The 15,455-nt window shown below is 55.1% G+C and overlaps 1 protein-coding gene across 1 annotated transcript in view; it reads left to right on the forward strand.

The window, feature by feature from the left end:
- The window catches only part of SLC52A2 (solute carrier family 52 member 2), a 92,190-nt gene extending 77,232 nt beyond the window's left edge, over nt 1-14,958 (forward strand). Inside the window, 2 exon segments of the mRNA XM_069956860.1 lie at nt 11,960-12,083; nt 14,502-14,958. Coding sequence (XP_069812961.1) covers nt 11,960-12,083; nt 14,502-14,714 — 337 coding nt within the window. The 3' untranslated portion in view covers nt 14,715-14,958.
- The last annotated feature ends 497 nt before the right edge of the window (nt 14,959-15,455 follow it).

Here is a 15,455-nt window from a genome sequence, read left to right on the forward strand (position 1 = left end):
CCAGGATGACACTGGAAGACCCTGTATGGAATGTGACAGCAGTGAAGAGAGTACGTAAAAAACACGTAAAAAACACTACACTACACCACATTACATGGAATAAAGTTTTACACTACACATTTACATACCCCATATACTAATCCCCGTATAAAGATGGCCCATGTATGGAAGCCACCAGAGATGTGACAGCAGTGAAAAGAGTACAAGCCTCCGGGATGACACTGGAAGACCCTGTATGGAAGCCACCAGAGATGTGACAGCAGTGAAGAGAGTACAAGCCTCCAGGATGACACTGGAAGACCCTGTATGGAAGCCACCAGAGATGTGACAGCAGTGAAGAGAGTACAAGCCTCCAGGATGACACTGGAAGACCCTGTATGGAAGCCACCAGAGATGTGACAGCAGTGAAGAGAGTACAAGCCTCCAGGATGACACTGGAAGACCCTGTATGGAAGCCACCAGAGATGTGACAGCAGTGAAGAGAGTACAAGCCTCGGGGATGACACTGGAAGACCCTGTATGGAAGCCACCAGAGATGTGACAGCAGTGAAGAGAGTACAAGCCTCCAGGATGACACTGGAAGACCCTGTATGGAAGCCACCAGAGATGTGACAGCAGTGAAGAGAGTACAAGCCTCCGGGATGACACTGGAAGACCCTGTATGGAAGCAATTAGAGATGTGACAGCATTGAAGAGACTACAAGCCTCCAGGATGACACTGGAAGACCCTGTATGGAAGCCACCAGAGATGTGACAGCAGTGAAGAGAGTACAAGCCTCCGGGATGACACTGGCAGACCCTGTATGGAAGCCACCAGAGATGTGACAGCAGTGAAGAGAGTACAAGCCTCCGGGATGACACTGGAAGACCCTGTATGGAAACCACCAGAGATGTGACAGCAGTGAAGAGAGTAGAAGTCTCCGGGATGACACTGGAAGACCCTGCATGGAAACCACCAGAGATGTGACAGCAGTGAAGAGAGTACAAGCCTCCGGGATGACACTGGAAGACCCTGTATGGAAGCCACCAGAGATGTGACAGCAGTGAAGAGAGTACAAGCCTCCGGGATGACACTGGAAGACCCTGTATGGAAGCCAACAGAGATGTGACAGCAGTGAAGAGAGTACAAGCCTCCGGGATGACACTGGAAGACCCTGTATGGAAGCCACCAGAGATGTGACAGCAGTGAAGAGAGTACAAGCCTCCGGGATAACACTGGAAGACCCTGTATGGAAGCCACCAGAGATGTGACAGCAGTGAAGAGAGTACAAGCCTCCAGGATGACACTGGAAGACCCTGTATGGAAGCCACCAGAGATGTGACAGCAGTGAAGAGAGTACAAGCCTCCAGGATGACACTGGAAGACCCTGTATGGAAGCCACCAGAGATGTGACAGCAGTGAAGAGAGTACAAGCCTCCGGGATGACACTGGAAGACCCTGTATGGAAGCCACCAGAGATGTGACAGCAGTGAAGAGAGTACAAGCCTCCGGGATGACACTGGAAGACCCTGTATGGAAGCCACCAGAGATGTGACAGCAGTGAAGAGAGTACAAGCCTCCGGGATGACACTGGAAGACCCTGTATGGAAACCACCAGAGATGTGACAGAAGTGAAGAGAGTACAAGCCTCCGGGATGACACTGGAAGACCCTGTATGGAAGCCACCAGAGATGTGACAGCAGTGAAGAGAGTACAAGCCTCCGGGATGACACTGGAAGACCCTGCATGGAAACCACCAGAGATGTGACAGCAGTGAAGAGAGTACAAGCCTCCGGGATGACACTGGAAGACCCTGTATGGAAGCCACCAGAGATGTGACAGCAGTGAAGAGAGTACAAGCCTCCGGGATGACACTGGAAGACCCTGCATGGAAACCACCAGAGATGTGACAGCAGTGAAGAGAGTACAAGCCTCCGGGATGACACTGGAAGACCCTGTATGGAAGCAATCAGAGATGTGACAGCATTGAAGAGACTACAAGCCTTCGGGATGACACTGGAAGACCCTGTATGGAAGCCACCAGAGATGTGACAGCAGTGAAGAGAGTACAAGCCTCCGGGATGACACTGGAAGACCATGTATGGAAGCCACCAGAGATGTGACAGCAGTGAAGAGAGTAGAAGCCTCCGGGATGACACTGGAAGACCCTGTATGGAAGCAATCAGAGATGTGACAGCATTGAAGAGACTACAAGCCTTCGGGATGACACTGGAAGACCCTGTATGGAAGCCACCAGAGATGTGACAGCAGTGAAGAGAGTACAAGCCTCCGGGATGACACTGGAAGACCCTGTATGGAAGCCACCAGAGATGTGACAGCAGTGAAGAGAGTAGAAGCCTCCGGGATGACACTGGAAGACCCTGTATGGAAGCCACCAGAGATGTGACAGCAGTGAAGAGAGTACAAGCCTCCGGGATGACACTGGAAGACCCTGTATGGAAGCCACCAGAGATGTGACAGTAGTGAAGAGAGTACAAGCCTCGGGGATGACACTGGAAGACCCTGTATGGAAGCCACCAGAGATGTGACAGCAGTGAAGAGAGTACAAGCCTCCGGGATGACACTGGAAGACCCTGTATGGAAGCCACCAGAGATGTGACAGCAGTGAAGAGAGAATCAGATAGAGGTTATCGGCTCACCTGGGTAGTGCACGACCAATGGACCTTTGTATCCAGAATAAACGATAATGAAGGACCTTGTAGGAGTCGGCACTTTGCTGGTAAAATAATTTCCGTTTATTGATAATCTTGATAAAAATTAATCACAAAAGTCCATAAAGTGGATGGAAATGTATAGAGGACACAGGCCGACGGGTTTCTGGCCTTCTGGCCCTTAACCCCTTAACGACATCGGGCGTAAGTATACGCCCCCGCAGGGTGGGCTTTGATGCAAACGGGCGTATACTTACGCCCGATGTTTCCCCGATCGCTGTGTGTTCACACACAGCGGTCGGGGAAGATGGCCTGCTATAATGTATAGCAGGCCATCTGTGCTCGTCGGCTCGGGGGGTGATTAACCCCACCCGTGCCGACGATCGCTGCTATATGCTGATCAATACAGATCAGCATATAGCAGCTAAAAGCAGCTTTCCGGGTCATCGGTGACCCGGAAAGCAATGGCGATTGGTGCTGTCCGAGATAGCACCAATCGCCATTAGTGTACTGGGGAAAGATGGCGCCGATGCCACCCCCACGATCGCCGTGATAGGCCGGCCAGTACCGGCCGGCCCATCATGGCAATCAAACTGTAAAAAAAACTGTTATGTCGGATTCTGCACCCCTCAGCTAGGTAGCTGAGGGGTGCAGAACAGGTGTGTGTGGTGCAGGTGTACCATACTCAACTGATCTGGGCGTCCGGAGCGAAGATCTGCGGTCCGCGCCGTACTCGCGTCTTCTTCGCTTCACTTCCGGATTCGGTCGTCCAGCGTCTGAAATCTTCGGAAACGCTCGGGTCCTCGGCTTCGGCGGGTCTCGGCAATCTCCGGCAGCGTCGCTCTACTGCCCCCTAGCGGCTGATCAGTGAATATCATTCACTGATCAGTTGCTTTGGGTTAAAAAGATTTTTTATTTTATTTTTTTTTCCAATTTGTTTTTCTTCTTTTTTTGCGCCCTAACGCCGCTGAGTGCTGATCAGCATCGCATGTAAGTGCGCCACTGATCAGCAACTCCTCCTTTTTGGCGTAGGGGCGTTTTTTCCCCCCTATATCCTACCGCCACTGTCTGCTGGTAAGTGTCGCACATAAGTGCGGCATTTATCAGCAGCTTCTTTCTTACTGTCAAAAAAACACGTAAAAAACACTACACCACACCACATTACATGGAATAAAGTTTTACACTACACATTTACATACCCCATATACTAATCCCCGTATAAAGATGGCCCCAGTGTCATCCCGGAGGCTTGTACTCTCTTCACTGCTGTCACATCTCTGGTGGCTTACGCGTAGTGCACGCTGCCCCCCAGACACGTCTTTTCCGCCAGTACCGTCCCAATAAGAGATCACGGTATGGCGTGAAATTCTACAAACTCTGTGAGTACCTCAGGGTACACTTACAGATTTAGGGTAGGTGCACACTGCGGAATGGCGAAGGATAACCCTTTGTGCATTCCGCAGCTGGCACCCGCCGGCGGACTGATGCAGGCGTGCGTCTCCACCCGTGTCATAGACTCCATGTTATGCACGGGCGTATTCCGTCGTCCGTCCAAAGAATGAACACGTTGGACGGAGAGCGGAATCCGCCCGTGTATAGAATGGAGTGTGGCACGATCGGAGACGCGCACCTCCATCAGTCCACCGGCGGGTGCCAGCTGCGGAATGCACAAAGGGTTATCCTTCTCCATTCTGCAGTGTGCACGTACCCTTAGAGTGTATGAAGGAAGGGACACCCGAATCCAGCCCCCAGATGCCCCCCCCCCATCCTCGGAGTTAGTGGGGAGATCGTCCAGGAACTGATCTTCCCACTGCTGGATAAAGGTCACCACCTGTACGGGGATAACTTTTATACCAGCACCCCCTCTTCTGGTCCCTCGCTGCCCTGTAGCTTGCGGCACGATCCGAACATATCAGAAGTAGTAATAGAGCCCTAATATTTAGCAGCCATGGAGCGGACCCAGCGCTTCTGGATATGAAGGACCCCGTATCGCACCAGGACAACATTTTCCAGGTGACGTCCCCCACACTGGAGAACGGGAGACCCCAGAAGAAGTGCAGAGTGTGGGGTAACAGGGGGATCAGGAAGGACACCATTTACCAGTGTGACACCTGTCCTGATCCCCCCGGCCTCTGCATACTGGATCGCTCCAAGGCGCACCACACGTCACTGGGGTTCTACATTATCTAAATTCTGTCCCTTATTCCTATTTCAGGGGTCACGTTGATCCAGGGATTGTTCTGATCGCCAATATGGAGTCGGGAAGGAATTTTCCCCTGTGATGAGGCTACTGTAGTCTGCCTCACGAGGGGTTTTTGCCTTCCTCTGGATCAACACAGGTTGAATTTGATGGACACCTGTCATTTCCAACCCTATAAACTAATAATTGGCCTAATACCCCCAAATAAATTAGAATTGTCCCTTTTCCCCAGCTAAGTAGGTATGGCCGCCATTCCCATTAGAGGATGCCATGATGCAATTACAAAGCCTCTGTGCTGCCAGGACAGTAGAAACCCCTTACAAGTGACCCCATTCTGGAAACTACACCCCATAAGGAATCTAACAAGGGGGGCAGCGGGGATATGGCCCCCTGGTGATGGGCACATTTGTGCCATAAAAATAAAAAAAAATTATTTTTTATTTTCATGGCACATGTTCCACTTATGTGCTCGTCACCAGTGCGGTCCAGATGCTCACTGCACCCCTCGTTAGATTCCTTATGGGGTGTAGTTTCCAGAATGGGGTCACTTGTGGGGGGTTTCTACTGTCCTGGCAGCACAGGAGCTTTGTAATTGCGACATGGCCTCCATCCTCCATTCCAGCCTCTAAATGGCGCTCTGTCCCTTTGGTGGCTTGCCCTGTGCCCATATGGCACATTATATCCACATGTGGGGTATTTTCGTACTCAGGGGAAATTACCCTACACGTTTTGTGTTTATTTTCTTTTTTAACCCCTTGTGGAAATGGAAAAAAATCAAAGCTAGACCAACATTTAGTGTAAAAAATGTTTAATTTTTACACTAAATCATTGATCTTGTCTTGATTTTTTCATTTTCACAAGGGGTTAAAAGATAAAAAAAAAACACTAAATGTGTAGAGCAATTTCCCCCGAGTCCGTAAATACCCCACATGTGGACATAAAGCGCCAGGCGGGTGCAGGGTAAGCCTCCGAAGGGAAGGAGCGCCATTTGGTTTTTTGAGGCTGGATTTGGCTGGAATGGATTTCGAGGGGACATGTTTCATGTAAAAGGCCCCTGTGTTGCCAAGACAGTTGAACCCCCCACAAGTGACCCCATTATGGAAACTACACCCCTCAGGGAATGTAACAAGGGGTGCAGTGAGCATATGGACCCCACTGGTGACGGGCACAAATGTGGAACAATGTGGCGTGAAAATGAAATATTACATTTTTTACACTGTAATGTTGGTTTAGCCTTAAATTTTTCATTTTCACAAGGGGTTAAAAGAGAAAAAAAAACACAAAATGTGTAGAGCAATTTACCCCGAGTCCGTAAATACCCCACATGGGGACATAAAGCGCCGTGTGGGCGCAGGGCAAGCCTCCGAAGGGAAGGAGCGCCATTTGGATTTTGGAGGTTGGATTTGGCCAGAATGGATGATGAACGCCATGTCGCATTTACAGAGCCCTTGTGCTGCCAAAACACTGTAAACCCCCCACAAGTGACCCCATTCTGGAAACTGCACCCCTCAGGGAATCTAACAAGGGGTGCAGTGAGGATATGGACCCCACTGGTGACGGCCACATTTGTGCCGTGAAAGTGAAAAAAATGAAAATTTTCCCTTTCACGTCACATTGTTCCACATTTGTGCCCGTCACCAGTGGGGTCCATATGCTCACTGCACCCCTTGTTAGATTCCTTGAGGGGTGTAGTTTCCAGAATGGGGTCACTTGTGGGGGGTTTCCAGTGTCTTGGCAGCACGAGGGCTCTGTAAATGCGACGTGGCCCTTGAAATCCATTCCAGTGAAATTCAGCTTCCAAAAGCCAATTGGCGCTCCTTCCCTTTGGAGGCTCGTCCTGCGCCCGCTTGGCACTTTATCGCCACATGTGGGGTATTTCCGTACTCGGGAGAAACTGCGCTACACATTTTGTGTCTTTTTTTTCTTTTATCCCCTTGTGAAAATGAAAAATTGAAGGCTAGAACAACATTTTAGTGTAAAAAAATAGAATTTTCCTTTTTCATGCCATATTGTTGGGAAAATCTGTGAAGCACCTGTGGGGTCCAGATCCTCACCGCACCCCTTGTTACATTCCTTGAGGGGTGTAGTTTTCTAAATGGTGTCCCTTTAGGGGTGTTTTTTAGGTTTTGGCACCCCAGAGCCTCTGCCAACCTGAAGTGGTACAGTCAGAAATGACCAAATATAACGGAGGCGTTGAAATTCACTAGGCGCTCCCTTATATCTGAGGCTTGTGGTTGCGTCAAATAGCGCAATAGGGCCACATATGGGGTATTTCTATAAACTGCAGAAACGGGGCAATCAATATTGGGGTGCATTTCTCTGGTAATAAGTTTATAATTATGAAAAATATTGGATTACAATAAAATCTCTGCACAGAAAATAAAAATTTTCAAATTTCTTACACACTTCGCTTTTATTTCTGTGACTCCCCTAAAGGGTTAAAAAACTTTCTGGATATGCTTTTGCAGAGTGTGGGGGTGCAGTTTCTGAAATGGGGTGCTTTGTGGGGCTTTCTAACATACAGGCCCCTCAAATACACTTAAAACCTGAACAGGTCCCTAAAAATATCTGATTTTGAAATTTTACTGAAAATTTGGAAAATTGCTGCTAATGTTTTAAGCTTCCTATTGTCTAAAAAAAATTAAAGATCGTTTAATAAATGCCGCCAACATAAAGTAGACATGTTGCTAATGCTATTTAATATATAATTTATGTGGTATAACCACTTTCTGTATAAGCAGAAAAGGTTTCAAAGTTGGAAAAATGCATTTTTTCACAATTTTTCACGTTATTTTGGTGTTTTTCATAAAGATTCGTTATGAGTATCGACTCCATTTTACCAGAAATGTGAAGTACAATATGTCACGAGAAAACAATCTCAGAATCAGCCGGATAGGTAAAAGCATCCCGAGTTATTAATGAATAAAGTGACACTGGTCATATTCATAAAATTTGTCTCTGTCCTTAAGGGGTTAATCCTAGATAGTGTGTATGAGGCCAAGAAGCCCCCCCCCTCCCCCACTCCCCCCTCATCCCCCCCCCCCCCCCCCCGTCTCCACTTCACATTTCCATCCACTTTATGGACTTTTGTGATGAATTTTTATCAAAATTATCAATAAACGGAAATTATTTTACCAGCAAAGTGCCGACTCCTACAAGGTCCTTCATAGAAGAGAGTACAAGCCCCTGGGAGGACACTGGGAGACCCTGTATGGAGGGTCCCAGCAGCACAGAGGATGTCAGGAGAGGAGCCGGGCCCCAGCAGCACAGAGGATGTCAGGAGAGGAGCGGGGTCCACGCAGCACAGAGAGTGTCAGGAGAGGAGCAGCACAGAGGATGTCAGGAGAGGAGCGGGGTCCCAGCAGCACAGAGACTGTCAGGAGAGGAGCAGCACAGAGGATGTCAGGAGAGGAGCGGGGCCCCAGCAGCACAGAGGATGTCAGGAGAGGAGCGAGGTCCCAGCAGCACAGAGGATGTCAGGAGAGGAGCAGCACAGAGGATGACAGGAGAGGAGCGGGGTCCCAGCAGCACAGATGATGTCAGGAGAGGAGCAGCACAGAGGATGTCAGGAGAGGAGCCGGGCCCCAGCAGCACAGAGGATGTCAGGAGAGGAGCCGGGCCCCAGCAGCACAGAGAGTGTCAGGAGAGGAGCGGGGTCCACGCAGCACAGAGAGTGTCAGGAGAGGAGCAGCACAGAGGATGTCAGGAGAGGAGCAGCACAGAGGATGACAGGAGAGGAGCGGGGTCCCAGCAGCACAGAGGATGTCAGGAGAGAAGCCGGGCCCCAGCAGCACAGAGGATGTCAGGAGAGGAGCGGGGTCCCAGCAGCACAGAGGATGTCAGGAGAGGAGCCGGGCCCCAGCAGCACAGAGGATGTCAGGAGAGGAGCAGCACAGAGGATGACAGGAGAGGAGCGGGGTCCCAGCAGCACAGAGAGTGTCAGGAGAGGAGCAGCACAGATGATGTCAGGAGAGGAGCGGGGCCCCAGCAGCACAGAGGATGTCAGGAGAGGAGCGGGGTCCCAGCAGCACAGAGAGTGTCAGGAGAGGAGCAGCACAGAGGATGACAGGAGAGGAGCGGGGACCCAGCAGCACAGAGAGTGTCAGGAGAGGAGCAGCACAGAGGATGACAGGAGAGGAGCGGGGTCCCAGCAGCACAGAGAGTGTCAGGAGAGGAGCAGCACAGAGGATGTCAGGAGAGGAGCGGGGCCCCAGCAGCACAGAGGATGTCAGGAGAGGAGCGAGGTCCCAGCAGCACAGAGGATGTCAGGAGAGGAGCCGGGCCCCAGCAGCACAGAGGATGTCAGGAGAGGAGCGGGGTCCCAGCAGCACAGATGATGTCAGGAGAGGAGCAGCACAGAGGATGTCAGGAGAGGAGCCGGGCCCCAGCAGCACAGAGGATGTCAGGAGAGGAGCCGGGCCCCAGCAGCACAGAGGATGTCAGGAGAGGAGTGGGGTCCCAGCAGCACAGAGGATGTCAGGAGAGGAGCGGGGTCCCAGCAGCACAGAGAGTGTCAGGAGAGGAGCAGCACAGAGGATGACAGGAGAGGAGCGGGGTCCCAGCAGCACAGAGAGTGTCAGGAGAGGAGCAGCACAGAGGATGTCAGGAGAGGAGCGGGGTCCCAGCAGCACAGAGAGTGTCAGGAGAGGAGCAGCACAGAGGATGACAGGAGAGGAGCGGGGTCCCAGCAGCACAGAGAGTGTCAGGAGAGGAGCAGCACAGAGGATGTCAGGAGAGGAGCGGGGCCCCAGCAGCACAGAGGATGTCAGGAGAGGAGCGAGGTCCCAGCAGCACAGAGGATGTCAGGAGAGGAGCCGGGCCCCAGCAGCACAGAGGATGTCAGGAGAGGAGCGGGGTCCCAGCAGCACAGAGGGTGTCAGGAGAGGAGCAGGGTCCCAGCAGCACAGAGGGTGTCAGGAGAGGAGCGGGGTCCCAGCAGCACAGAGGGTGTCAGGAGAGGAGCGGGGTCCCAGCAGCACAGAGGATGTCAGGAGAGGAGCGGGGTCCCAGCAGCACAGAGGATGTCAGGAGAGGAGCGGGGTCCCAGCAGCACAGAGGATGTCAGGAGAGGAGCGGGGTATCTGCGGCCCCCCTCCCCTCTGGTATAATTCCCCCCCACCCCCCACCCCCCCGGGCTCCTGACCATCCGCCGCTCCCCGTGTGACTCTGTTGTTGTACATTCCGCACATACTTTGCTTAGGGAAAATCTTGTGATGGTCACGGTGGTCTCGCCCCAACCCCCACCTCATGTCATGGTCACTCCGCAGTACACAGTGCACACTGGTGCCCCCCTTCCCATAGATGAGAGGTGGTGGCCCCCCATAGATGAGGTGGTGCCTTCTTCCCTTAGATGAGAGGTGGTGGCCCCCCATAGATGAGGTGGTGGCCCCCCATAGATGAGAGGTGGTGCCCCCCCACAGATGAGAGGTGGTGCCCCCCCATAGATGAAAGGTGGTGCCCCCCTTCCCTTAGATGAGAGGTGGTGGCCCCCCATAGATGAGAGGTGGTGCCCCCCTTCCCTTAGATGAGGTGGTGGCCCCCATAGATGAGAGGTGGTGCCCCCCTTCCCTTAGATGAGAGGTGGTGGCCCCCCATAGATGAGAGGTGGTGCCCCGCTTCCCATAGATGAGAGGTGGTGCTCCCCCACAGATGAGAGGTGGTGCCCCCCCACAGATGAGAGGTGGTGGCCCCCCCATAGATGAAAGGTGGTGCCCCCCATAGATGAGAGGTGGTGCCCCCCCACAGATGAGAGGTGGTGCCCCCCCACAGATGAGAGGTGATGGCCCCCCATAGATGAGAGGTGGTGGCCCCCCATAGATGAGAGGTGGTGGCCCCCCATAGATGAGAGGTGGTGCCCCCCCACAGATGAGAGGTGGTGCCCCCCCATAGATGAAAGGTGGTGCCCCCCTTCCCTTAGATGAGAGGTGGTGGCCCCCCATAGATGAGAGGTGGTGCCCCCCTTCCCTTAGATGAGAGGTGGTGGCCCCCCATAGATGAGAGGTGGTGCCCCCCTTCCCTTAGATGAGAGGTGGTGGCCCCCCATAGATGAGAGGTGGTGCCCCCCTTCCCATAGATGAGAGGTGGTGGCCCCCCATAGATGAGAGGTGGTGCCCCCCCACAGATGAGAGGTGGTGCCCCCCCACAGATGAGAGGTGGTGCCCCCCCCCACAGATGAGAGGTGGTGCCCCCCCACAGATGAGAGGTGGTGCCCCCCCACAGATGAGAGGTGGTGCCCCCCCACAGATGAGAGGTGGTGCCCCCCCACAGATGAGAGGTGGTGCCCCCCCCACAGATGAGAGGTGGTGCCCCCCCACAGATGAGAGGTGGTGCCCCCCCACAGATGAGGTGGTGCCCCCCCCCACAGATGAGGTGGTGCCCCCCCACAGATGAGAGGTGGTGGCCCCCCCATAGATGAAAGGTGGTGGCCCCCCCATAGATGAAAGGTGGTGCCCCCCTTCCCTTAGATGAGAGGTGGTGGCCCCCCATAGATGAGAGGTGGTGCCCCCCCATAGATGAGAGGTGGTGCCCCCCCATAGATGAGAGGTGGTGGCCCCCCATAGATGAGAGGTGGTGCCCCCCCATAGATGAGAGGTGGTGCCCCCCATAGATGAGAGGTGGTGGCCCCCCCATAGATGAGAGGTGGTGCCCCCCATAGATGAGAGGTGGTGGCCCCCCCATAGATGAGAGGTGGTGCCCCCCATAGATGAGAGGTGGTGGCCCCCCCATAGATGAGGTGGTGGCCCCCCATAGATGAGAGGTGGTGGCCCCCCTTAGATGAGAGGTGGTAACCCCCTTAGATGAGAGGTTGTGGCCCCCTTCCCATAGATGAGAGGTGGTGGCCCCCCATAGATGAGAGGTGGTGGCCCCCCATAGATGAGAGGTGGTGCCCCCCCCTTAGATGAGAGGTGGTGCCCCCCCCTTCCCATAGATGAGAGGTGGTGCCCCCCTTCCCATAGATGATAGGTGGTGGCCCCCCTATAGATGAGAGGTGGTGGCCCCCCATAGATGAGAGGTAGTGGCGGCTGGTAATATCATTGAGGTTGGGTGGTCTCGTGCCCTCCTTGTGGTCTCGGATGTCTCACTGTAATGTCTCTTCTTCCCTTTCAGGTCGTGTTTGGGCCTGGGGGTGATCATGGCGGTGGGCGTTGTGTTTGGGGGGTACCTGATGGCCCTTGCCGTTCTCAGCCCCTGTCCGCCCTTGTTGGAGAACACAGCGGGTGTAGTGCTGGTGGTAAGTATGGCTGCCACCCCCCTCATTGCCGTCTGTATGGAGAACCCAAACACCCACCCCAATCCTGTCTACAGCCTATCCCCCACCCACCCCAATCCTGTCTACAGCCTATCCCCCACCCACCCCAATCCTGTCTACAGCCTATCCCCCACCCACCCCAATCCTGTCTACAGCCTCCCCCCCCACCCCAATCCTGTCTACAGCCTATCCCCCACCCACCCCAATCCTGTCTACAGCCTATCCCCCACCCACCCCAATCCTGTCTACAGCCTCCCCCCCCCCACCCCAATCCTGTCTACAGCCTATCCCCCACCCACCCCAATCCTGTATACAGCCTATCCCCCACCCACCCCAATCCTGTCTACAGCCTATCCCCCACCCACCCCAATCCTGTCTACAGCCTATCCCCCACCCACCCCAATCCTGTCTACAGCCTATCCCCCACCCACCCCAATCCTGTCTACAGCCTATCCCCCACCCACCCCAATCCTGTCTACAGCCTATCCCCCACCCACCCCAATCCTGTCTACAGCCTCCCCCCCCACCCACCCTGTATAAAGCCTATCCACCCTGTATAAAGCCTACCCACCCACCCACAATTTACACAGCCTATGCACGCTGTGTAAAGGGTGGGAGGGTGGGTGGGTGTTTAGGTAGGCTGTGTAAAGGGTGGGTGGGTGGATAGGCTGTGTAAAGGGTGGGTAGGCTTTATACAGGGTGGGTAGGCTGTATACAGGGTGGGTGGGGGGGATAGGCTGTAGACAGGGTGGGTGGGGGGGGATAGGCTGTAGAGAGGGTGGGTGGGGGATAGGCTGTAGACAGGGTGGGTGGGTGGGGGATAGGCTGTAGACAGGGTGGGTGGGTGGGTGATAGGCTGTAGACAGGGTGGGTGGGTGGGTGATAGGCTGTAGACAGGGTGGGTGGGGGATACAGGGTTGGGGGATAGGCTGTAGACAGGGTGGGTGGGTGGACGATAGGCTGTAGACAGGGTGGGGGATAGGCTGTAGACAGGGTGGGTGGGGGATAGGTTGTAGACAGGGTGGGTGGGGGATAGGTTGTAGACAGGGGTGGGGGATAGACAGCCTATCCACCCACCCTGTACACAGCCTATCCACCCACCCTGTACACAGCCTATCCACCCCCCCCCCCTGTACACAGCCTTCCCCCCCCCACCCTGTACACAGCCTACCCCCCCCCCCACCCTGTACACAGCCTACCCCCCCGTACACAGCCTACTCCCCCACCCGCCCACCCTGTACACAGCCTACTCCCCCACCCGCCCACCCTGTACACAGCCTACTCCCCCTACCCGCCCACCCTGTACACAGCCTACTCCCCCACCCGCCCACCCTGTACACAGCCTACCCCCCCTGTACACAGCCTACCCCCCCTGTACACAGCCTACTCCCCCACCCTGTACACAGCCTACTCCCCCACCCTGTACACAGCCTACTCCCCCACCCTGTACACAGCCTACTCCCCCACCCTGTACACAGCCTACTCCCCCACCCTGTACACAGCCTACTCCCCCACCCTGTACACAGCCTACTCCCCCACCCTGTACACAGCCTACTCCCCCACCCGCCCACCCGCCCACCCTGTACACAGCCAGCCTACCCGCCACCCGCCCACCCTGTACACAGCCAGCCTACCCGCCACCCGCCCACCCTGTACACAGCCCCCACCCTGTACACAGCCAGCCTACCGCCACCCGCCCACCCTGTACACAGCCAGCCTACCGCCCACCCGCCCATCCTGTACACAGCCAGCCTACCCGCCACCCGCCCACCCTGTACACAGCCAGCCTACCGCCACCCGCCCACCCTGTACACAGCCAGCCTACCCGCCACCCGCCCATCCTGTACACAGCCAGCCTACCGCCCACCCGCCCATCCTGTACACAGCCAGCCTACCGCCCACCCTGTACACAGCCAGCCTACCGCCCACCCGCCCACCCTGTACACAGCCAGCCTACCGCCCACCCACCCTGTACACAGCCACCCTACTGCCCACCCTGTACACAGCCAGCCTACCCCCCACCCGCCCACCCTGTACACAGCCAGCCTACCCCCCACCCGCCTACCCTGTACACAGCCAGCCTACCCCCCACCCTGTACACAGCCAGCCTACCCCCCACCCGCCCACCCTGTACACAGCCAGCCTACCCCCCACCCGCCGACCCTGTACACAGCCAGCCTACCCCCCACCCGCCCACCCTGTACACAGCCAGCCTACCCCCCACCCGCCCACCCTGTACACAGCCAGCCTACCCCCCACCCGCCCACCCTGTACACAGTATATCCACCAACCATGTATACAGCCTATCCACCCACCCTGTATACAGCCTATCCCCCCCATCCATCCAACCACCCACCCATATGGTGTTTTTCTGGTGTAACATGGGGTGTGTCTTTGCAGGTCATGTCTTGGTCGCTCTTCCTGGGTCTCCTGTCGTACCTGAAGGTTGTGATTGGCAGCCTGCTCCATGAAGCTGGGCATAGCGCCCTCCTGTGGTGTGGTGCTGTCATCCAGGCCGGTTCTTTGGTGGGGGCGCTGGTGATGTTTCCCATGGTCAGCGTCTATCACCTGTTCCAGAGCGGCAGAGACTGCGAAAACAGCTGCGCCCTGTGATGAGGTTGTACTGTACCTGCCCCGTCAGGAGGTTGTACTGTGCCTGCCCCGTCAGGAGGTTGTACTGTGCCTGCCCCGTCAGGAGGTTGTACTGTGCCTGCCCCGTCAGGAGGTTGTACTGTGCCTGCCCCGTCAGGAGGTTGTACTGTGCCTGCCCTGTCAGGAGGTTGTACTGTGCACTCCATGTTTTGTGTCTTCTTTCTCAGGATCTTTTTATAGAAGCAAAATACAACTTTTCCACAAAGTGTTGTCGGTGTTGTTCATTGTGATGAGGATGTGACTGCAGCATCGTAGGTGTAGTCAGCGTGTGATGTCCCGGTGTGCTGTGGTTGTTGCTGGTGATGCCCCGGTGTGCTGTGGGTTGTGGCTGGTGATGCCCCGGTGTGCTGTGCTTGTTGCTGGTGGTGTCCCGGTGTGTTGTGGTTGTAGCTGGTGATGCCCCGGTGTGCTGTGGTTGTTGCTGGTGATGCCCCGATGTGCTGTGGTTGGTGCTGGTGATGTCCCGGTGTGCTGTGGTTGGTGCTGGTGATGTCCCGGTGTGTTGTGGTTGTAGCTGGTGATGCCCCGGTGTGCTGTGGTTGTTGCTGGTGATGCCCCGGTGTGCTGTGCTTGTAGCTGGTGATGTCCCGGTGTGCTGTGCTTGTTGCTGGTGATGTCCCGGTGTGCTGTGCTTGTAGCTGGTGATGCCCCGGTGTGCTGTGGTTGTAGCTGGTGATGTCCCGGTGTGCTGTGGTTGTGGCT

Source organism: Dendropsophus ebraccatus, chromosome 2, assembly GCF_027789765.1.
Source record: "Dendropsophus ebraccatus isolate aDenEbr1 chromosome 2, aDenEbr1.pat, whole genome shotgun sequence".
Lineage (NCBI taxonomy): Eukaryota > Metazoa > Chordata > Amphibia > Anura > Hylidae > Dendropsophus > Dendropsophus ebraccatus.